Below are 23,846 nucleotides of genomic sequence, written 5' to 3'. Positions count from 1 at the left end.
ACATACACATATACATTCTTTTTCTCACATTATCCTCCATCAAGCTCCATCATGACATTCTTTTTTTTTTAAAAACGAGAATCTGAACCTATAATATTTATTACATTCTTATGGATTACAATAAGAAATTATATTACATAAAAGACCAAGTAACATTACATCTTAACCAGAAGTTAAGAGTTGGATATCCATGTTATAACTGAACAGAGCAAAAAACAAAAAATGAAAGGCAGATAAGATAGACATCAACCTAGCAATCTTTTTGAGATTCTGGATCACAGGAGGTTTATTTAGGGATTATTTTTTCTTTTATTGTAACCTGTCAGAGATGTTCTCTAGCATAACCAGTACTTTTAAAAATTATCATTTCTACCATGGATAAAAGTAAATATAATATATCACCAAAATATTCACTTCCTATTCCCAAAGGAATTCATCCTACTTTAACAGCAACTGTAAGAAAATATATAAACATAAATGTGTAAGCGTGTGTATCTGTTCCTCATACAAGACTTCTGGTCCATGCACAATGTATGAGGATTGCACAATGTATGAGGATTCTAAATATTACTACTCTGATGTGGAATAATCCTTAAGGGTATATGTTCATTTGATCACGCTGAAATTTATTTACTTATTTTTACTTTTTAAAATGGCCATACACATGGCATATGTAAGTTCCCAGGCCAGGGACTGAACCCAAATTGCAGCTGTGGCCTATACCTCAGTTGTGGCACTACCATATCCTTTAATCCACTGCACTGGGCCAGGGACTGAACCAGCACCTCTGCAGTGACCCAAGTCAGGTTCTTAAACCACTGCACCACGGCAGGAACTTCTATCACATTGAAATTTATATACACAACTTCTATTAGCACTACTGTGAGTTAGTCACATGTATCCCTAATACCAAGCTGACATGATAGCTCTGAAACATAATTATTGTAAAAGTGATACTGACTTTTAAGTGGATCAAGTATTAGCATTAACTAAGAGGATACTGTTATCCTTTACTTTTTTTTTTTTTTTTTTTGTCTTTTCTAGGGCCACACCTGTGGCATATGGAGGTTCCTAGGCCAGGGGTCGAATAGGAGCTATAGACGCTGGCCTACGCCAGAGCCTCATCAACGCAGGATCTGAGCCACATCTTTGACCTACACCACAGCTCCCAGCAGCGCCGGATCCTTAACCCACTGAGCGAGGTCAGGGATTGAGCCCGCAACCTCATGGTTCCTAGTCAAATTCATTTCCACTGCACCAAGACAGGAATCTTCAGCTATTGTGTTTTTAAATTTACTAGCTGAACAGTTTGATTAATGAATTCTGTGTTATTATAATGTTAAATTATTTTATTTAATTAATTAATTAATTTATTTTTAGGGCCTCGCTTGTGGCACATAGAAGTTCCCAGGCTAGGGGTCGAATTGGAGCTGTAGCTGCAAGCCTACGGCATAGCCATGGCAACACCAGATCCAAGCAGCCTCTGTGACCTACCCTGCAGTTGGCAGCAACACTGGATCCTTAGCCCTCTGAGCAAGGCCAGGGGTCACACCCACATCCTCATAGATACTAGCCAGGCTCTTAACCCACTAAGCCACAATGGGAACTTAAATAATTTCAAAAGATTCAATAAATATATTTCAAAGAAATGCTCTGAAGCACTGGAAAATGTCTTGGGCTTTGGAGTCAGACAGATTTGGGTTCAACCACAGATCCACCACCTATGACATGGGGACACTGGCCAAAACATTTAACCTTTGAATTGTTTATAAACTGGAAATGCAACCTTGAGGAATGGTTGTGTGCTGACAATGTGCTTGGCACTGCACTATTCACTATTCAAGATTTGTTTACACTCTTTTGCTAACTTGATGATTTAAGTTGATCAACACTGAAGTTACCTGTTATGTTAATAGGTACAGGACACATATAAAAGAATAAGAAACATCTCCTAAATCTGATGAATGTTAGTTCTCAGGGAATATATGTAGACTATTTCAATGTACTCCATGATATATCTCATTTCAATATATTGAAAATGTATTATTTCAATATAATATATTAAGGGCTGTGTCATGGGAATGGGGTGATAATAAAAATATTAACAATCAATAGTAAGGCTTGCACTTTGTTAACAACCAACATGGTACAAACATTGCCTAATCAGCCAGTACAAGGCTCAGACACCCCTTGCTGTGCTATGAGTTACTCTTCAGTTCAATATTTATGAACCAAGATGGGAAGGCTTCAATGAATACTGAGAGATCTAAAAGTTTAGAGAGCCAAGAGGTATATCGGATCTGTATTTCCAAAGATCACTTTGGTAGCCAAGTAAAGGGCAGAGGGAAAGCAGACACAGTAAAGACTAGAGAGGATAGAACCAACCTTAGAGCATGTTCCTAGGTATAAAAATGAGAATGGGGAACAGAGATGACAGCCAAAAGGATTTTTTTCTTCAAACCTTCATTTTAAAATAGTTATAAATGCCAGTTAAAAGTAAAATCTGGCCATACTGTAATTAATTTTATAAAGGTGTCTATGTCTAACATAGTTTACTACTATAATAGCATATAAATGGATAACACAGTCTTATTAATCACATACTTGGCTCTCTGAATACAGGCCAAAAGACAGGTGGCTTGATTTCTAATTGATTTAACTATTTCATTATTTATAGGACACATTTATCTTAAAGTTTTATCAGTAGTATATAGTATTTTTAGTTTGTTTTTTTGTTTGTGTTGTTGGTTTTTTTTTTCTTTTTATGGCCACACCTGTGGCATATGAAGTTCCCAGCTGGGGTTCAAATCAGAGCTGTAGCTGCAGACCTACATCACAGCCACAGAAACACTGGATCTCAGCTGCAGTTGCAACCTATGTTGCAGCTTGCAGCAACACCAGATCTTTGACCCACTGAGCGAGGCCAGAGATTGAACCTGTATCCTTATGGAGACAGTGTCAGGTACTTAACCCACTGAGCCACGAGGTGTATTCCTAGAAAAATCTAATTTTTAAAATGAACCCTTAATATGTCATTAACCTGAGTTCCTTAGCTCTATTTCTATATAATTCAAATAATCATTCTTCCCTAAATTAAAATCTACAGTACTCTTAGACCAAACAAATGCTTGCCTTTAGTATTTATTATTGAGCAATTGACTATCTTGAGGGTACTTAAATTGTATAAATTAATTCCCAAACTAGATTTCAGCATATGGAAAAATTCAGAAGCAACAAAACTAAAATGATAAGATGATAAATTGTATCAGAACGTTTAGTACTTTGAGCAAAATAGGAAGAAAAAGAAAAACGGTTAACTGTTACTGAATTCTCCACCTGAATATTCAATGGACACCTTAAATAAAACTCACTGTAATGTCTTTTCCCCAAAATCTCTTGTTCTAGACCGTCATTCAATCCACACAATCAATCAAACTCTTCCCCCTTTATTTAACCTTCCACATCCATTTGGAAAACTGTTCTTTGGAAAATCTAACCTTACTCTCTATCTCCACTGCTGCTGCCTTGAACAAGGCCCCCAATATTTGCCTCTTTAACTATTTTGAATCTTCCTCCATGCTTGCGCCATTCTAATCCATCCTGCATGTGGGCAGAATGAGCTTTCTAAGATGCAAAGCGGATTATTGTATTCTCTCTGCAACATATCCTTCTACTGACAAGATGAAGTCCAAATCTATCCTGTAAAGCCCTAATCCACCCATCCAGCTTTATCTCTTAAAACTAGTTACACCCTCCTCTCTAGTGAGCCATACAGAACCATTTAAAGCCCAAATGCGCCTCTGAAGTCTTACAATTTCACATTTTTTTCCTGATAAGTGAACAAAAATTTGGTAGGAAAGAAAAGACCATCTCAGGCAAACTTCTATTTACCCTTTAATATTCAGTTTAAGCATCACTCCTTCAAGAAGACTTTTCCTACCCTGCACTCCACTCAAGCAAAATCAAGCAGGACCAACCACTCCTTCACTTGCACTCATTCATTTATATAATCATCTGTCCTCATCAGACTGAGAGCTTTCTGAAGGACATGAACTCTGAGTTATCTTTTATAACTCTGTACTCAGTACTCTTCTTGGTACGTAACTGGTATTTCATAAATTTTTGTAGCTTAATGACCAGATTTTAAACTCACCAAACTGAAATTGCTGGTTGTCCATGAGACGAATAGATGCAGGAGCACATCTCTGTTTTAGAAAGAAAAAAATGTGATACAAATTTAATACAGTACAGAAGCTAGACAGGCAGAAAATGAACGTCATCTTTCTGTATCTGAGATTCAGAGCTTAGTTCCTAAGGATATATACTGGAAAAAAAGTCTTAACTTTCTATATAATTTTATGACAACAAATAAAACATCATTGGCCTCTATAAAATATTTGGAGAGGAGAAATCTATGTACACAATATATATGGTACATCCACATGTTGCCAGATCTTTATCAGCAACAAGATCTGCTTAATGCCTAGCAAAGACCTAATGAAATACCTAAAGGAAACATTATCCTTCAAAGTGGATTATTTTAGAACAAAGTAGATATTTAGATATTTAGATATTTAATAGACTAAAATCAATGCCTAGAGTATTATGCCATTTATGAACTATAAAATGTCATTGGACACTTTTATGCTTTTAGAATGAGGAAGATGAGGGTGCCATTTTTGTGGGCCAAAGCACTTTAAAAATTTATATGTGATATCTTCGGAGATAACCCTAGGATCTGTTCTTTCTTTTTTTCCTTCTCATAATCCACTTTAAATAGAATGACTATCAGACAATGTCCAGAATTCTAAGATTTTTCAAGGTTATTTGTATGAAAACAGCAACAAATCTTGAAGTATAACATTATGTATCTAAAAACATCTAAAGTTGTACCAGTGCAAGGCACACACTAAAAGCTACAAGGAAAGAGAAATGAAGAAAGCAAATATTCCTAATAATTTTATGATTACAACACTATCATACAAATGCTAGCAAGGTTTAAGTTAGCTACAGTTTTTCCATAGAATTATAATGGGTGTCACCCTAAATGAGAATTTTATATTCTATGCCACTTTTTAACATGGTTAAACTTTCACAAGAAGTTGCTTTCGGATCACAAAATTTTGTCGAATATCATAAAGTTTTTAAACACTTATCAATAAAATTTTTATCAACACAATATTGAGATTTATGAGACTCACTCAAAAGAATAAAACACAAACCTCAACTGTGTGTTACAATATTTTTGCTATTATGTGCTTTTACCTGAATACTTAATTTTATAAAACCACTCATAATATACATTTTATTTTACTCAAATAAAGACTGGTTAGATTCTTATTTTGAACACTGTATAATTTATTTACTCGTAAGTCTACATTTTGAAAATGTCACTGTCAAATCTAAAGAAACAGTATTAGGTAATTTTATACACTTAGCATAACAACTTGCTGCCTTTCAATTTTATAAAATCCTATTGTGTACAAGCTATTTTAATATGCCTTTATTTAATATAAGAAACAGCCCTGTCAGAGTAGCAGAACTGGTATTACCCCAGTTTTACTGATAAGGACACAAGAATCAGAGTGATTAAAGACTTGCCTGAGGTCAGATGACTATAAAACAGTAAAGACAGAACAAGGACCAAGGTATCCTAACTGCTTGGAGATAGGAATGATATTTCAAATACACCACAAAGCCTCAAAAAGAAACCACAAACATACTTATATACACAGAGATTTAAAGTCATATTTGAAATAAAAATTACACGAAAACTCTTATCTGCTATTGCGCAATATTATTAAAAGTATAATATTTATAATAAAATTAAAAATCTACGACCTGAGCAGTTTCAAATCTTGGTATAAAGATATCTTTATAGTTGGGTTAATACTTCTAAAAGGAAAATCAATTTTCCTGAAATTTTTTTTTCTGGAATTTTTTTTCTATTAAAACAGGTATATCAACTTCTAATAAGTTGGTTTCTTCACAAACCAAACAGAATATCATATAAGCACACCAGTAAAATATGAGGAAGAATTCATGGCCATTCTGTCATTATTAGAAAAAAAAAACCTTTTAGTAGATTCTATTGTGACTCAGCAGAAACAAATTTGACTAGTACCCCCAAGGATGCAGGTTTGATCCCTGGCCTCGCTCAGTGGGTTAAGGATCTGGCATTGCTGTGAGCTGTGGTGTGGGGCACAGACGCAGCTCAGATCCTGCATTGCTGTGGCTGTGGTGTAGGCTGGCAGCTGTAGCCCTGATTCGACACCTAGCCTGGGAACTTTCATATGCTGCGAGTGCGGCCCTAAAAAGACAAACAAACAAACAAACAAAAAACCTTTAAATTCCTACCAACAACCTGTAAATTCCATCTCTTACTGCCACCCAGATTCTACTAATGACAGGTGTTATTAATGAAAACAACGCACATAGGCACACATATATCAGAACATGGAAAAAAGTATATTACATTTATAATAAATTTCTAATGAAATTCAATCTCTGAAACAACTAAAATATGATCTGTAAGTTTTGATAAAATCTTAGTTCGAAAAGGCTATCCACAAAATACCTTTTGGAACAACTGGAATAATTGATTATAGAATAAATACTGGATGGCATTCAAAAATTACTGCTGGACTCACAGATAGAGAGAACAAACTAGTGGTTATCGGGGGGGATGGAATAGGAAGGAAGTGGCAATATAGAGGTGGAGAAGTGGAAGCATAAACTACTGGGTGATAGGCTCAAGGATGTACTGTACAACATGAGGAATATAGGCAGTATTTTGTAATAACTGTAAATGGAAAGCAATCTTTCCATTACAGTTACAATTTTTAAAAATGGTATTAAAAATTCAAAAATTAATTTTAAAAAGAAATTACTGCTGATTTTCTTAGACACGATAATGGTATTATGGCTATAAAGAAGAACACCTTCATTCTCTAAAGATGTATTTGGAGGTTGAATGTCATGATGCCTGCAACTTAATATCAAATGGTCTAAAAAACAGACACAAACATATAAAACAAACAGAGCATGAGTTCCTGCTGTGGTTCAGTGGGTTAAGAATCCAGCTACAGTGACTCAGGTCACCACAGAGGCATGGGTTTGATCCCTGGCCTGGAGCACAGGGTTAAAGGATCTGGTGACGCTGAAACTGCAGTGTTCTAGGTTGCAGCTGGGGCTTGGATTCAATCCCTGGCCCTGGTACTTCCATATTTCTTGGGAGTGGCCATAAAATTTTTTCTAAAAAAAAAATCAAAAAAAAGTTAACAATTGTTTCATGTATAAGATGGATATTCAGGTGATCACTGTACTAGTCTTTCAAGTTTCTGTATGTTTAAAAATTTCAAATTAAAAAGTTGGAAAAATAAGTAAGAAACATGCTTCAGGGTAGTTGCTATCTATAGCAACAGATATTCAATTGTATTAAACATGCTTTGACAGCTGAGTCATACAAACTAGTCAGTCATTCACTATTCCTATTTATACTAAGGCAGAGTAGATGGTTACAGACTATTAAAAGAGAAAAAAAAGCCAAAGAGTTTTTTGCATCCAGATAATAAATATTAAATCTGTTTTCAACACAGACTTTAAAAATTATCAAAATCAAACCACCAACAGCTTTATTAAGGCTCATGTTTTAACAGTGCTACATTCTTAAAAAAAATTCAGTGAATGGAGTTTTTCAGTTACTCTCACAAATTCTCATTAAGCACTCAAATTGAAACACAGCATCTAGATTGCTTTAGATTCTCTGGCAATTGATAATTTGTAAATGACTGTGCAGCATTCTAAAAATGCAAAGGAGGAAAAGTTTCTTAGAATTTTGAATTAAAAGTCAAGACATCTAATTAAATAGGAACTATGCTTAAAATTAGGTAACATTTCAATTGTTATAAAACTAATTTGGTAAGTTAAAAAAACTCAAAATATCTTCTTTAAAAGTTAAAGACATCCAAATCCTGAGAATTTGAGCTCTAAGTTCAATCCCATGCCATTCAAATAAGTTCTACTAGAGCATTCCATAGACAAGGAGAGGGGAAAAGGGTCCTTGAGTTAAAGTGACCCCTGGTGGTAGGTAATCAGAACTAACCTGAGGGAGTATTTTTAATAGTGGGTGAATGACACAAGGGATTTAAGGAATACGCAAACAAAAACAGCTTAGAGTTAACGAAATAACTGATTTCGTTTTTACTATGAAAAACCATCCTTACAAAAATCTCATGTCAGCTGGCTTGTACTTTATACTTGGTAAACAGTCTAAAAAGATATGAGTTAACTCATTACGGTCTAATAAAAAAAGTACCACTGTCTTTGTTGTATCTGAGCAAAGAAGAAATAACCACAGTGACCTCAAAGCATGGGTATAAGATTGACTAAAATTGCTGGTAATTTCTTCCCTTTAATGATGCTATAACCAGGAATTTACTTGAATATAAACCTGAAAAATAAAAAACAACCACTCTGATTCATCTTTTTACTTAGTAGAATTCTCTGCACTAATTTAAAAAGAAATCTTTTCTCAACCTATTTTCTAAAAAAAATAATTCCTATAAGAAACCCATGAGGAGTTCCCTTGTGGTACAGGGGTTAAGGATCCGGTATTGCCACTGCTATGTCTCAGACTGCTGCTGTGGCACAGGTTTGATCCCTGGCCCAGGAACTTCTGTGTGCTATGGGTGCTGCCAAAAATAAACCAAAAAACAAAACCAAAACCAAAACACCCACATAAAAAGATTTCAGCAAAATTTGTTTTTATGGAACTAAGACATGTTTCATGGCAAAAAAAAAAAAAAAAAAAAAAGGAAAAACAGAACTTGCACTTCAGATGACACATTATTCAAGGAGGTATCTTAGTTTATAGTTATGGCAAAAGAAATTCAATACTAGCATGTTTCATATGTCTACAGGAATTCTTCTATTCTAACTTCATGAAGATAAACCATAAAACATTAAGCCCTGAGTGGCAGTCCCATATCTCTGGTATCTTGTTTAAAAAATGAATTATCTTAGAAGTGAAAAGGTTTGTTTCTTCAAGAAATAAATCAAATTTTTAGCATAGACTCTAGAATGCCCCAAATTCCTGAGCCTTAAAACTATTTTGGAAACAGCCTACTAATCCATACTCTATCAGAAGCTAATGCTTCAATACCAAACCCCTGTACACAACTATACAAAAACTTAACCACAGAAAATTTATTATAACATGCAGTTACTTCAGTAACTATTAGAAAACAAAAATCATGTCTATTTAACTTACATAATATCAATTGCACTATGTTGGATATAAAGTTAAAAGCATAATATCCTACATAAAAAGCACAATGAAATAACTAATTTAATTAATAAATTAAAGCTTAAGAGTTCAAAAAAAGGATATATGAATGAAGAGAATTCTGTTAAATATAAATTTCTAAATATAAGAGCTTAAAAAGTTTAAAATGCAGACAGAATTAGTTCTTTCTCCAAGAAATCAGAATTGAAACCACAGACCACATCATGCAGTATTTAAGGCTGTTGGTATAACTGGTTACTCCTATTGGAAACAACATACTGGCTTACAGCTAGGAGACTACATTGTAAACATGAATTTTTTTTCACAAGAGAATAATCTCTTGGTTTTAAAGAATGAAACAATACATAATACAAGGCTATATTTCCCTCCATTTACATTAAGAGAGGGGCCAAAAGTTAATGCCAAACACTCTCCTAGTCATAATTTTACCTTTTCAGTTTAGTAAAGGTATAATGACTAACATGTCTCATAACGGTCCTCAAGCTTGATACCTTTTGCTGGATCACACAGTAAAGAATCCAATTAACCAAACACTTGGCTAGGTTAGTCTCTCCGTTTCAGAGGGAGAAAAACATGATGCCAAAAAATGATTTAAAATAACAATTCCATTTTCTATATGTAACAAATTATCTCTAAGAATTATCACTGAATATAAATAAGCTTTAAACATTTTATAATATATGTGCTAAACTTAATTCCTTTCAATTTATTTGAACCTCTCCAGGATAAATCAAGTTAAAATCTGAACAATTTAGTTTGAAGTGTCAAACATAAACTATGTATGTCTTCTGAAATTAAGGTCTAAACTCACTAAAAAACAAAAACAAAAAACACCCTATCAGTTTAAAATTGTTTAAAATAAGTGATGATAGGTAGAAAGAGCCACCCCTTGTCAAAAAAAAAAAAAAAAAAAAGCTGCGTTTTAATCTGTAATTCTAAAAACCTAGTTCTGATACTGAGTAATACAGTTTTCAGAGGAATGCATCCTAATCCATGCCCCCCCCCACACACACACCAGTCAATGTCTCCTGTTAATGGAACAAACTGGTCCTCTCTCAATACCATAAGGCATAACTCCTAAGTTTTTATTAGTGGGGAGTGGGGGTCAGATCCCAAACTTTAAGTTGCTTTTGAATTTGTTTCAATACCCAGTGTTCCTTCAGACCATGTAGAAACATAAATTTTTAAACAAACAAAAAAAAGAGAATAAAACATTTTATCAGACACTGATACTCTGATTAAAAAACACAATTTTCCCCCTCTTGAGAGACTACTGCAGGAAATCTACTCTCCAAGAAAAATCTTAAAAGACACTTACCCATCTACTGAATAAAGTTGGAGATTCTACTGGACTGCTACTCATGAGATTAGAATCACATTAATCTTCCACTAAATCTTCCTTTCTAGTTCCTCACAAGGCAGTGAAGTACTGAAAGTACAATTCCTCACATGGACAAAGATCAGATGAGTGACCCTAGTAGAATCCTGCTGCCAGTATAAAGTTGCTTTATTTCCTTCAGTAAGAATAGTAATAAAAATATACAGAGCCCACTTTGCTATTTGTGAACAACCATGTCTGCTCCTTTCCAAAAGATACTCATCCAAAATACAGTTTCCCATTTCAAAAGCAACTTGAGTCTGGAAATACTGCAAAAATGGAAGTGCTATAAAATGACAGTGAGGAATTGCAAGCAGCCAACTCATTATTCAATCAAGAATTTGGCACAACCGTAAACCATGTACCATCTATTTTAATGGATCTTAATTCTCTTCCTATCAGCTGAAATTCCAAATCACAAATTGAACAATGACTAGTGCCAAAGCCTGATAATTTTCTCAATTTTTCTGCTTGAGAATACTGTTATAAAGCAAGACAGCACATAAAGTACCATTCTTGCCACATGAGGTTTGTACATTCTATAAGCTAATATACAAATGTCTAGTATAGCCCATAATACATTTACTGACTTCCTTCCAAGGAAGGTAACATTAATGCTTCTCTATATGTGCATTATAACAAGAGTAAAAAATGCAGGTTTCTCAAACAGTGGAATATCTCCAAATCCCAGTAGCTGCTCTTAGCAACTGTTTCATTCATAAGAGTAATAATATTTGAGAATAAAATATTATCTAGGCTTTTTAGTCGGTTTCAAGCAAGCTTTCTAGTCACATGGTATTTATATATCTAAAAGTTGTCTATTACTAATTATACAGAACCAAATTATTAAAATTATAGATTAGAAATGAGCTTTTTGATGGGGCTTTTAACCATATGATGGCACTTTCTATCAATCATCACTTTTATTTATTCCAAGATATATAACCAATATAGTCTTGTGTAGTAGATTTAGATTATGGTTATATTGTGAATATTCAAAGAATTTTTTCAAAAACTAAAGAGAAATTTTTACAGACTTATACAATGATAAAGAAGAATGTTACCACCTGCTTTTCATTAGCAAATGAGAAGCATATTTTGTGTGTGTGTGTTTGTCTATATAGGGCTGCATCCATGGCATATGGAAGTTCTCAGGCTAGGGGTCAAATCAAGCTATAGCAGCCAGCCTATGCCACAGCCATAGCAACTCGGGATCCGAGCCAAGTCTGCAACCTACACCACAGATCAGGGCAAGGCTGGATCCTTAACCCATTGAGCAAGGCCAGGGACTGAACCTGCGTCATCATGGATGCTAGTCAGATTCATTTCCGCTGAACCACGACAGGAAATCCCAGAAGTATATTAAATTCTAACAAAACTACATCAAACTGCACCAACTATTTATGTTTAAATCAAATATTTCTATTTTAATGAAATTATAAATTTAGTATTTTGACACATTCGTACATCATTTCTCATTAATAAAACCTAAGATAGATTTACATGTGAGTATTTGCACTGTGGAAGAGCAGTTGGAACACTCAGGAAAGCATAAAATACATCTATTTTTATGCCAAAGATCACATAACAATACCTTTTAACAAGTCTACTCAGTCTGTGTTCTACAGAGTGGAGATAATATGAAGGGGCAGAGCTGACCAACACAGCCTAAATGTGACATTAAAATCTTCTATTGAAAATATATACAAATAAGACTAGTTTTATTAATTCTATAATTATTTTCAAAAAGCTAACTGGCATTCATATTTATTTTGCCATAAAAAACAGAGGCAACAGTGGTCAATTTTAAAAATGACATTCAACATTTGAATGAGAGACAAATTATAAACTATATCCTTAATAATATAGTTTTTCTTGGAGGGGAAATAGTCAATCTTGACAAAGATGAAGAGTAAATAAAAACCAAAGTACTTAACACAAAGAATGGATTATAATACAAAGTGAAAACACTAGAATAAAAAAAAATTCATTAAGAAACATTTGAAATTAATCAGAAAATATATTCTATTTATGGAAAATATTTGGTTTTGATTTTAAATAGGTGAATTTAGTTATGTTCTTAAAAACAACACAAAAAACCTAGTCTCCTTTTCTTCTAGCTATGAATTCACAGGCAAAATCATAAGGCTCTGAAGGTAGTACTTCTATTTCTTAATACCCGGGGTGTCAAATTTAAAGTTACTTCCTTGGCCTTTAGGAGATGGAAAATTTTGGCAACAAGTATCAGAACACACTGGAACTTTATTGTTCAGTGCTTGAATATTTATTTCTAAAATTTATTTCTACTCCTTTATTCAATAATTCTACTTTTAAATATCATTGCTATCTCATTAATTAAGCAAACATCACATAATACTTATATATTCTAGCTCCCTAACCATAAAATTGTATCTTCAGCATTAAAGTGAATTAGGAAAGCTTAGGTAAAGATTTCAACAACATTTGTTTCTACTTTAACCACCAAAGTAACCTGCCACAAGTTCAAGAACATTCAATCTAGTATTACACCTTTTTTTTTTTTTTTTTTTGTCTTTTTGCCATTTCTTAGGCCGCTGCTCTCGCAGGATATGGAGGTTCCCAGGCTAGGGGTCTAATTAGAGCTGTAGCTGCCGGCCTATACCAGAGCTGCAGCAATGCAGGGTCCAAACTGTGTCTGCAACCTACACCACAGCTCACGGCAACGCTGGATCCTTAACCCTCTGAGCAAGGCCAGGGATCAAACCTTGCAACCTCATGGTTCCTAGTTGGATTCGTTAACCACTGAGCCACGACGGGAACTCTGTATTACACCTCTTTTAAAACTCTCCTTTCACCTAGGGGTAAGACAACCATGATTAGGAGGCCTATGGCTAAACCTGATGGGAGAAGAAGCAATCTAATGAAAATAATTGAAATTACTCAGAAATTATAAAAATTACCCCCGTCAACTGTTTAGGTAATCATATAGTTTAGGTCATCATATAGTTGTACTTCCTAAAAGTGGGAAACTGTCAGCAAGAGTGAGTGTCTCAGAAGGCAAAACTGAGTGTGTGGAATAAAGAACAATGGAATGGTAAGTATGTGGGTAAGTATAACTTTTTTTTTTTTACTCATCTTATATTTCTTTAAAACATCAATAGTGGTTCTCCTGGGATGCTAGGAAGATATGAGACTCTTTACCACTTTCTATTCCAAGTCCACAATGAATATGGAGTACTCATCAGATCCTCCCTCCGCCCCATTCTGGGTACTCAGAAGCTGACCTCTATGGGTCATATCAGAGAGCTCCCTTTCAAGTTGGGTTATTAGAGAACTCTACAAAGTCTTGGAGAAAATAAGAAGAAAGAGGCAGAAGTACATTCCCTTGAATTCCTCCCTGCTGGGAAATACTGAAATAAGATTTTTTTTTTCACAAACCATTGTGGTTCAAACAATAAACCAAATGTCTAGAGAAATGTAAGAATTTCTACAATGATACAAACAACTAGACACAGAAATAAAATTACTTGGCATTATCTAGTCTTTTTTAAACCTTAATAATATATCCCTTTTTTAAAGAAGAGGAGAGAAAGAGGGGAATTCTTAGCTTATATCTAAATATGTTATATTAAACTATACTATATTACTTAATTTAAGATATTGCTCAGGTAATATTATAAAATGAGTAAGGCCTAGCAGCAGTACATTCTAAGAATGGATAAAGTTTGATTACTTATGTTTAATTTCTACATTTTGGGGGCCACTGATATTTAGCAATTTATTTTAATTTAAATAAATATCTCCTATTAAGAAAAAATCACTATTACTTCAATTAATTACAAAATATCTTACTCAAAAATAACTTAAGAAAACATTCAATAAAAGGCAGAGTATTTGAAGCCATCAACCCAGGTACATACCTTACCTTGGCTTAAAATCGTACAGCATTCTTTAAACCAAGAAATAGTGTATGATTACTGAAAGAAATAGCAACTGCACTTAAAGGGATGATTTTACAACATTAACTTTTCATATAGAATTGGGTAAAAATAAAAAATATAACACAACTAAATATGAAGATTATATGTGACATATCAAAATCAATTACACAGTAGAATTTTTAAAATATAAAATATATATATGGGTGGATTCTTGTTTTTGTTTTTACCTGTTTTGCAATTTCTCTTAAACAGGCTACTCCTTGTTCAAAATTGGGGAAAGCTACTGAGCCATACTTTTGGTATTCAGGGATTGGTCTGATTTTTATTGTAGCTTCTGTTATCACACCAAGAGTTCCTGAAAAAGAAGGGGGAATAATCCAATATATCACATGCCAATTTTCTAAATCATATTTAAAGCTATTTTATCTGTTTATTCTAATTTATTCTACTATTCATATTTAAATCTATTTAATCTATTGTACATGGGGAATAATGGCTACTCAAGACTTTCTAGAAAAACAACTATGCAAATTTTGTATTTTCTAAAAAAAGTTTTTGGAATATATTTTTCTTAGTTATGTATAAATATTTTAAAACATTTTTAAGGTAACCTTTCTCCAAGAAGGTTAAGTTTAAACAGTTTTTAAAGTATTACAACTTATTAAAGGAAAAAAGCTGAAAACAAGTTTTTAAATCTCATATGCATTCAGATAAAAATATATTTTGATACTTGAGCCTATTTTTACTATGACAATAATTTATTGGGGCAAAAAGAGCCTAACCTTCTATAAGAATTTAAGATGACAGAAAAAATTAGAGGATTATACTTCGCCTTTTCCCCAAGAATTCATACAAAGAAAAGACGAAGATGCCCTTAGAAGGCTGAGATGCCCTTAGAAGAAACAAAAAACAGCTATTTGAGAGAAGCAGTTATCAGAAATAGCACAAGAGGACCACCAATGAAACAAATGTCCTTTTCTTTATTACATGGACTAGTGGGGAACAAATCAGAGAGGAAAAAAACAAGTTAAATGCAATTACATGATCTAAATATCTATGCTAGAATATTTGAAGAGACATGGTTAAAAATAATTTTATTCACAAAGCCCAGCTTTTCAAATCAGTGCTTTCTAATGTTCAAATGATATGTTATTATTATATTAAATAAAATTTCTGAAAATCATGAAAAAAGAATGAGGGAAACCTGAAATTGCAGAACTTAATTACAACACTAAAATAAAAATATCCCCAAAATCGATGATTCCAATAAATTTATAATATGCCTAAAATGAAATGTCAATGTATAATACCATATAAAATTAAAGACTACTATGAATCCACAAAAAGTAAACTTTATTATATCACAATATGTTTGTCAGAAACACAAATGACTTCCTACTGAGATAGCAAATACAACCCTATTATGACCTGTAAAATCACAAAAGCTCTGCAAGTTTGGACTGACTGAAACTTGAACAAAAAAATATATCTTGAACATTTTAAAAAGATATTGAGAGTGACTAGACTTTCTCTTCTTAGTATCTTTACTGAGATGTATCTAATTCACAGACCATAAAATTCACCCATTTAAAATGAAAAATTCTAAGGTTTTAATATATTTACAGATATATGCACTTATCACAACAATCTAAACCGACAATATTTTCATCATCCCAAAATAGAAATCCCACACCCATTTCCCCTACACATACACACCTTAGCTCTAGCCAATCACCAATCTATTTTCTGTCTCTAGCTCTAGACCTTACAATAATGTTTTCAAGGGTCATCCATGTTACAGCATGTATTAAGTACTTCAATCCTTTTAATTGCTGAATATTGTCCCCATGCCCACCTCCAGAGCCTTGGCTCAGTGATTTAACCAGAGGAAGAAATAAGCCATAAAATAGCTCCCAATCTTTTCTTCAAAGGAAATTATTTGTAACAGAGTATGGAGAAGTTCAAGCCTAAAATACTCTTGAAAATTAGTAGAAGATGTGGTTAAAGGCAATTGAGAAGACATAGGTAAATTTATTGGAAACACAGGCAAAACTGTAGCCCAGCTGTTCCCAGGTAGAAACCTGAGGATACTGCAAGTCTTAGGGCAACCACGCAAGAGAAACTAGAAATAAAAGGTGTACAAATTAGAAAGGAAGAAGTAAAACTGTCTCTCTTTGTAGATGACATGATTTTATATAAAGTTGGCTGTGTTCTAGCATTTTATATGAGACAAGCGTCTAGAAACCCTGGTATCTGGATCCTGGAAGCAATCCCCTGCAGATACTGAGGAACAACTGTATAAAAAATTCTAAAGAGTCACCAAAAAAATATTCAAACTAATCAATGAATTCAGTAAATTAAAAATGAACATAAAATATCAGAACCACTTCTATACATTGTATAAACAGTGAATTTTTTGAAAAAGAAATCAAAGAAATTGATCTCATTTACAATAGTATCAAAAACAATAAAATACTCAGGAAAAAATGCAACCAAGGAAGTAAAAGATAATACTCTGAAAACTAAAACATTGACGAAAGAAATCAAAGGAGACAAATAAATGGAAAGGCAGCCTGTGTTCATTCACAGACTGGAAATGTCAGTACTGTTAAAATGTCAATACTACCAAAAGACATCTATAGACTCAATACAATTCCTATCAAGATTCCAATGGCCTTTTTTATAAACACAGGAAAAAAAAATTTCTAAAATTTATGTGGAACCACAAAAGATCCCAAATAGCCAAATGAAATCCCAGTAAAGAAGAACAAAGCCAGAGGCATCACCTTTCCTGATTTAAAGCTATAATATAAAGATAGAGAAGTTAAAAGAGTATGTACTGACAGAAAAACAGAAAAATAGATCAATGGAACAGAATCAAGAGCTCAGAAATAAACCCAAATATATATAGTTATACAATATTTGACAAAAGAGCCTAGAGTACTCAAAAGGAGAAGACAGTCTCCTTGATAAATGGCACTGGGAAAATTGGGCATTGACTTGTAAAAGAATGAAACCTGATCCCTACCTTTCGCCACTCAAAAAAATTAACTCAAATGCTGAGGTTAGATTTACACATAACATCTGAAACCATGAAACCTCCAGAAGAAAACATATGAAAAAAGTTCCCTGACATGGTTATTGGTAAGGATTTTTTGGAAATCACACTTAAAGCACAAGCAACAAAATAAAAAACAAACAAGCTGGATTACATCAAACTAAAATGATTCTGCAGAGCAAAAGAAATGATCAACAAAGTGAAAAGACAACCTATAGAACTAGAAAAATATTTGCCACCCATATGTCTGATAAGAAGTTAATATCTGAAATATATAAAGAACTCATACAACTCAAGGGCAGAAAACAAATAATCCAATTAAAAAGCAGGCAAAGGACCTGAAGAGACATTTTTCCAAAGAAAATATACAAATGGCCAACAGGTACGTGAAAAGATGAACAGTATCACTAGTGGAATGCAAACTGAAAAGAGATATATCTCTAGCCTATTAGAAAAGCCATCATCAAAAAGACAAGAAATAACAAATGCTGGAATAGATGTGGAGAAAAAGGAACACTTGCGCACTGTTGGTAGAACTATAAATTGGTGCAGTCACTATGGAAAATGGTACGGAAGTTCTCAAAAAATTAAAAACAGAACTACGATATGATCCAGCAATTCCACTTCCGGGAATATATCTGAAGGAAACAAAAAAATTAACTCAAAAGAGATATCTGCACCCCCAAGTTCACAGCAGCATTATTTACAATAGCCAAGACACGGAAACAACCTAAGTGGTGTTCTTTGATGAATGAATGGATTAAGAAGTTGCGGTATGTATGTCTGTATTAAAACACACACACATACACCTACAATGGATATAATTCAGGCATAAAAATGAGGAAATCCTACCATTTGTGACGACAGGGATAGATCTTGAAGGCATCATGTAAGTAAAATAAGTCATACAGAGGAAGACAAATATTTTATGATCTCACTTTTATGTGGAATCTAATAAAAATAAACAACGAAAACACAACAAACTCAAAAAGATATCAGATGTTGTTACCAAAGGCAGAGGAAGGGAAGAGGAAGAATTGGAGGAAGGTGGTCAGAAAGTACAAACTTTCAGTTATAAGATAAAATAAGTAGGGATGTAATGTACAGCATGTTGACTACAGTTAACACTGCTGTAGAACATACAGGAAAGTTGCTTAAAGAATAGATCCTAAGAGTTTCCATCATGAACAAAAATTTTTTTTCCTTTTTATTGTATTTATGAGAGATGGTGGCTAGTAACAGAACCTACTGTGGCAATTATCTCACAACATACACAAATCAAACCATCATACTAAACACCTTCAACTTATACAGTGATGTATGTCTGTTATTTCTCAATAAAACGGGAAGGGGGAGAATAAAGGGGAGGACCTATCCTAGGCTCAGGTAAAAATCTCAAACATGAGCCCTAGCACGATTCCTTCTAAGGGACACACTTTAAATCAGTGAATTTTATGGTATGGAAAATTATATCTCAATAAAAGAAACTCTAGAATTATCTTCTTAAACAAGGAACTATAACCCAAGCATTTCACAAATAGGGATATTTTTAGAAATAGGTATCTTGGACTATAGAAAGAGTTTAATTTTTTTTTTTTTTTTTTGCTAGGGGTCAAATCGGAGCTGCAGCTGAGACCTACACCACAGTCACAGCAACTTGGGATCTGCGCTGCCTCTGGGAGCTATACCACAGCTCACAGCAATTCTGGATAGTGAACCCACTAAGCAAGGCCAGGGATTGAACCCACATCCTCGTGGATACTAGTCAGGTTCATTAATGCTGAGCAACAATGGGAACTCCTAACTTTTAAACTTTTGCCAAAAAAGAGACAAAAGGCTGAAAGGTAGACTATTAGTACTATACTGTCTCCTCATCTACCAACACAGAATTATCTATTACACCTATTCTTTCTTACCAAGACAAGTAGTATCACTTTAATTTTTAAAGTTGCTAGTTTCTCTACCACTATACTGACACCAGAACTAAATTTATTAGGAATTCTTTCTACTCTTTTCAACACTTTTAGAAGTTCCTGGTGTCTTAGAACATCTCATGCTAAAAGTTGTTTCTACAAGTGAACTGAAATTTGTCAGGCATAAGCTCCCAAAGACATGAATCATCTTTTCTATTGATTCTAATCTATCCCCAGACTACAGAAAACTTTAATAAATATTTGCTCAAACTCAAAAGTCATCAGGTTGAAATTCATTAAGGTCATTTTAAGCCTTGATTTTGGACAAGAAACATTATTTATTTATTTATTTATTTATTTTTGCGTTTTAGGGTCGCACCTGCGGCATATGAAAATTCCCAGGCTAGAGGTCAATTGGAGCTACAGCTGACAGCCTATGCCACAGCCACAGCTATGCTGGATCCAAGCCATGTCTGCAATCTATACCACAGCTCACGGCAATGCCAGATCCCCAACCAACAGAGTGAGGCCAGGGATTGAACCCGCATCCTCATGGATACTAGTCAGGTTTGTAACCCATTGAGCCACAATGGGAACTCCTGAAAATTTTTGTATTTAAAACTAAACTCTAAGTTCCCAGCTTTTTGTGAAAAAAATATTTCTTTACATCTGAGAAGTGAATCTATTTGAAAACATATCTATGAATGACTGCATATAATATGACCTAAATATAATACAAAGAAAAAATTAGAAACCATTTAAAAGCCAATCAGTGAGGGTCTGCTTAAATACAACAGAGTACATTCCAGAAATGGAATATTGGATAGCTATCAAAAAGAAATGCAGCTGTTCTAAATATGATGATTTGGAATGAGCTTTTTAAAATTAAGTATAAAGAATAGTAAACTCCCACTTGTGTTTTTAAAAACATAAACATATATGCTTACATAACGCAAAAGTATTTACTCTCAGGAGATACCTAAAAGACAAGAATAGAAGGCAGATTTTCCCCTATACATCCTGTAGTACTTTTCGGATTTTGTACATATTTGAATTCTATACATGTAACCACTTACTCAAAAAGTTTATTTAAAAAAAAATATATATACATAGGTAACATCAGCAAACTTTCTTTAAAATTCTAATTCTACGGTACTAGTAAAAAGTAACCATGCCTTAAATTTCTGTACACTCATATCGCCTCATACATATAGTAGGCACTCTAAAGTAGAAAAACCTATCATAACACTGCAAGTGAGGTTAAAAAATAATAATTAGTAAAATAAGACTTTGCATTATGGCAAGGTTAATGAAATGACAAATCTGTGCAACTATCTACCTATGAGTTCTGCAGCAGGGGGTGGGGATAAGGGGCAGTCACCACTGTAAGAGGAAACTCCACCAAGGTCCCAAATACAGTTTGACACAGGAAAGCTCTTCCATTCACTTAAATTCAAATCAATCCAACCACAAGTGTTTATATCTAAATTCACTTCAAAAGCTCATCTCCGTTGGGCTTTATTTATTGATTCTTTTGTTCTGGAAATTTAATGTCAGTGGAATAATATAAAACTACTTAGATTACTTATCATTACTCATCATTTGATTATATGCATATCGTATCACTGTTTTACACTTTTTATAATTGTTTGCAAACAACTTCATGGCAATGGGATATCACAGAGGCTTGTATGTCATTTGCTTTTCTTTCCATTTTAATAAAAATATGTTGCTATAAATTTAAGAATTTTCTGTTTTATAATTTCAAATATATATGTTCTCAAGAAAACTGAAAGCTTCAACTACTATTTAATATAAAAAACAAAAAAAGAAAAAAGAAAAAGAAAAGGGAATTCCTGTCATGGCACAGTGGAAATGAATCTGACTAGTATCCATGAGGATGCAGGTTTGATCCCTGGCTTTGCTCAGTGGGTTGGGTATCTGACATTGCCATGAGCTGTGGTGTAGGTCACAGATACAGCTCGGATCCAGTGTTGCTGTAGCTGTGGTGTAGGCTGGCAGCTGTAGCTCTGGTTCAACCCCGAGCCTGGGAACTTCCATGTGTCGCAGGTGCGGCCCTAAAAAGCAAAATAAATAAATAAATAAATAAATAAAATACAAGTTATTTGCATGAAGTAAATAAAATCTTTCATAATTCAAAAGTATAATTTCAGGTGACTTCAGGACTGAGAAAGAATGGTAGTCATTTTATTCTCAATCTTCCCTCTCCCTCTACTTTTCCCCCATTAAACATGAAAATCAACAAGGAAAACAAAACACACAGGACCTACACTTTAGTATTAAAAGGAGACAAAAAACAGCACCCTACCTTCAAATTACCTGTAAGATAAAAAGAAAAAATTCTAATAGACCTTCTACAGTCTTCCAGCTGCTACAAGTTTATAAAGGCAGAAAGTAAGAGGAGGCTTAGAGGACTCTATAAGAAAATACTAAAAACATAAAAGGACAAAAAAAAAAAATAACAAATAAAATAAAAAATGACCAAACTCAGGAAAGAAATAGAAAAACAACAAAACATAAACAAAGAAGGCTGGTTACAAGGTATCTAAAGGAATAGATTCAAATGAAAACTTGATATCGGGCTTTGAAGAAAAGCAAGAAAATAAAAGAATGAAAATGAAATAAAGAAGTTGGGGGAAAAAGTAGGAGAAATTATGGTTGAAATAGAAAACAAGCAAAGAAATTCAGTCAACTATATATATAACTGGTGTCCCTGAAAAAGAAAAATCAAAACAGTGTGTGGGGGGAATGCCTCTAAAACCCTGATATTTAACACTATAATCTAAAAAAGCTTTACAGAAATAAATGAAGATCAGCACATACACATAAAAGGGTCCACTAGGTATTAGACCAAAATGACCCAGAACAATCAACTCAGGTGTAAAGGTAAACTTTAAAAATAAACAAAAAAAATGCTCAGGGCCTCGAGGCAAACAGAGGAAACAAGCTACAAAGGTAAGAGATTTGGCATTAGATTTCTTTAAAACAACATACAAAACCAAAGCAACAGTGGAATAGCATTTTTAAGAAACAAGGAAAGAAAGTGGGACCCATGAATGTAAAAGCCATTCAAGCAGTCCTGCACGTATCAAGGCCATAGAAAAACAGCTTATAATATTCCAGAATTCACAGGATATACAAGTGCCTTTCCTAAGGAATATACTAAAGGATAAGTTTTATTTAACCAAAAGATGACTACAAAAACTATACAAAAGGACTGAGAGTGAGCTTTTCACCTATTTCATTTTAGAGCAAAGGCTAAAACAAGGGTAGTAACAAGTTAAAAAATAAAAATGTACTTTCAGTCATTTTCCAAATCAAAGAGCAAATCATTATAAATTACTAGCAAATTCCATACATAGGAAAAGAATATAAAACATTTCAAGTGTTTTATTTATTATAGTTTTCATTATATTTGATCATGTTATATAACATCTAGAATGGAAGGAAATTGCTTGTCAAAAAAATCTTTACAGGAGTTCCCCACTGTGGCTTAGTGGTAACTAACCCGACTAGTATCCATAAGGACATAAGTTTGATCTTTGGCCTCGCTCAGTGGGTTAGGGATTCGGCATTGCCATGAGCTATGGTGTAGGTTGCAGGCATGGCTCGGATCTTGCTTTACTGTGGCTGGTGGCCTCAGCTGCAGCTCCAACTCAACCCCTGGCCTGGGAACTTCCATATGACGCAAATGCGGCAAAAAAAAAAAAAAAATAAAGTTACGAAAAATTCGTAACACAAAGCAAGACAGAACATTCACTTGATTAGTCACATGTGGAACTTAGTAGGATAGGGGAAAACAGGTTTTATAATGGTAATCTTTTCAAGATTGTCATCAAATGATTTAATTTTAGCAAAAGAAAATACTTTTTAAAGCTCAAGGAAAAGTCTATGATTCATATTTAAAGTGGGTTATTATTTAGATAACTCAAAATAGCAGCTAAAATATATATTATAAAAGAATATGATTTCACATAAATTTACTTTTTCAATCATGCTGTCTCCTGACCCATATTAAGATGACTCTCTGGCCACATACATACAGAAATGGAGACTAGAGATCATAAAGGCCACTGATGGCAAAATAATAAATAGTCATAATAGTAATAAATTTAACATTTGTTGAACACTTATGTGCTTATAAACTGTCTAGAATAATCTCATTTGATGTTCACAAGAAGTTTATGATTATGGATATTTTTATCATCCCCATTTTACAGCTGAGAATACTAGTCATAGAGAATTACCT

General features: G+C 33.6%; 1 protein-coding gene across 4 annotated transcripts in view; it reads right to left on the bottom strand.

Annotated features, from left to right (window-relative positions):
- Positions 1–23,846, bottom strand: part of AGPS (alkylglycerone phosphate synthase) — a 139,497-nt gene that overhangs the window by 46,940 nt on the left and 68,711 nt on the right. For all 4 annotated transcript variants that reach the window (XR_014829806.1, XR_014829805.1, XR_014829807.1 and 1 more), the window contains exons 11-12: positions 14,833–14,960; positions 4,154–4,205 (exon numbers count right to left, since the gene is read on the bottom strand). Coding sequence is in view for 1 of the 4 variants with exons in the window: in XM_021075128.2 (XP_020930787.1) it covers positions 4,154–4,205; positions 14,833–14,960 (180 nt within the window). In the remaining 3 variants the exon portion in view is untranslated. The remainder of the gene's footprint in view (positions 1–4,153; positions 4,206–14,832; positions 14,961–23,846) is intronic.

The sequence above is a fragment of the Sus scrofa genome, chromosome 15 (genome assembly GCF_054392235.1).
Source record: "Sus scrofa isolate SSC_HxYL_T2T_F1_AM1 chromosome 15, Sscrofa_HxYL_maternal_Yorkshire_Landrace_v2.0, whole genome shotgun sequence".
Classification (NCBI taxonomy): domain Eukaryota; kingdom Metazoa; phylum Chordata; class Mammalia; order Artiodactyla; family Suidae; genus Sus; species Sus scrofa.
This window is presented reverse-complemented; position numbering and strand designations above follow the sequence as displayed.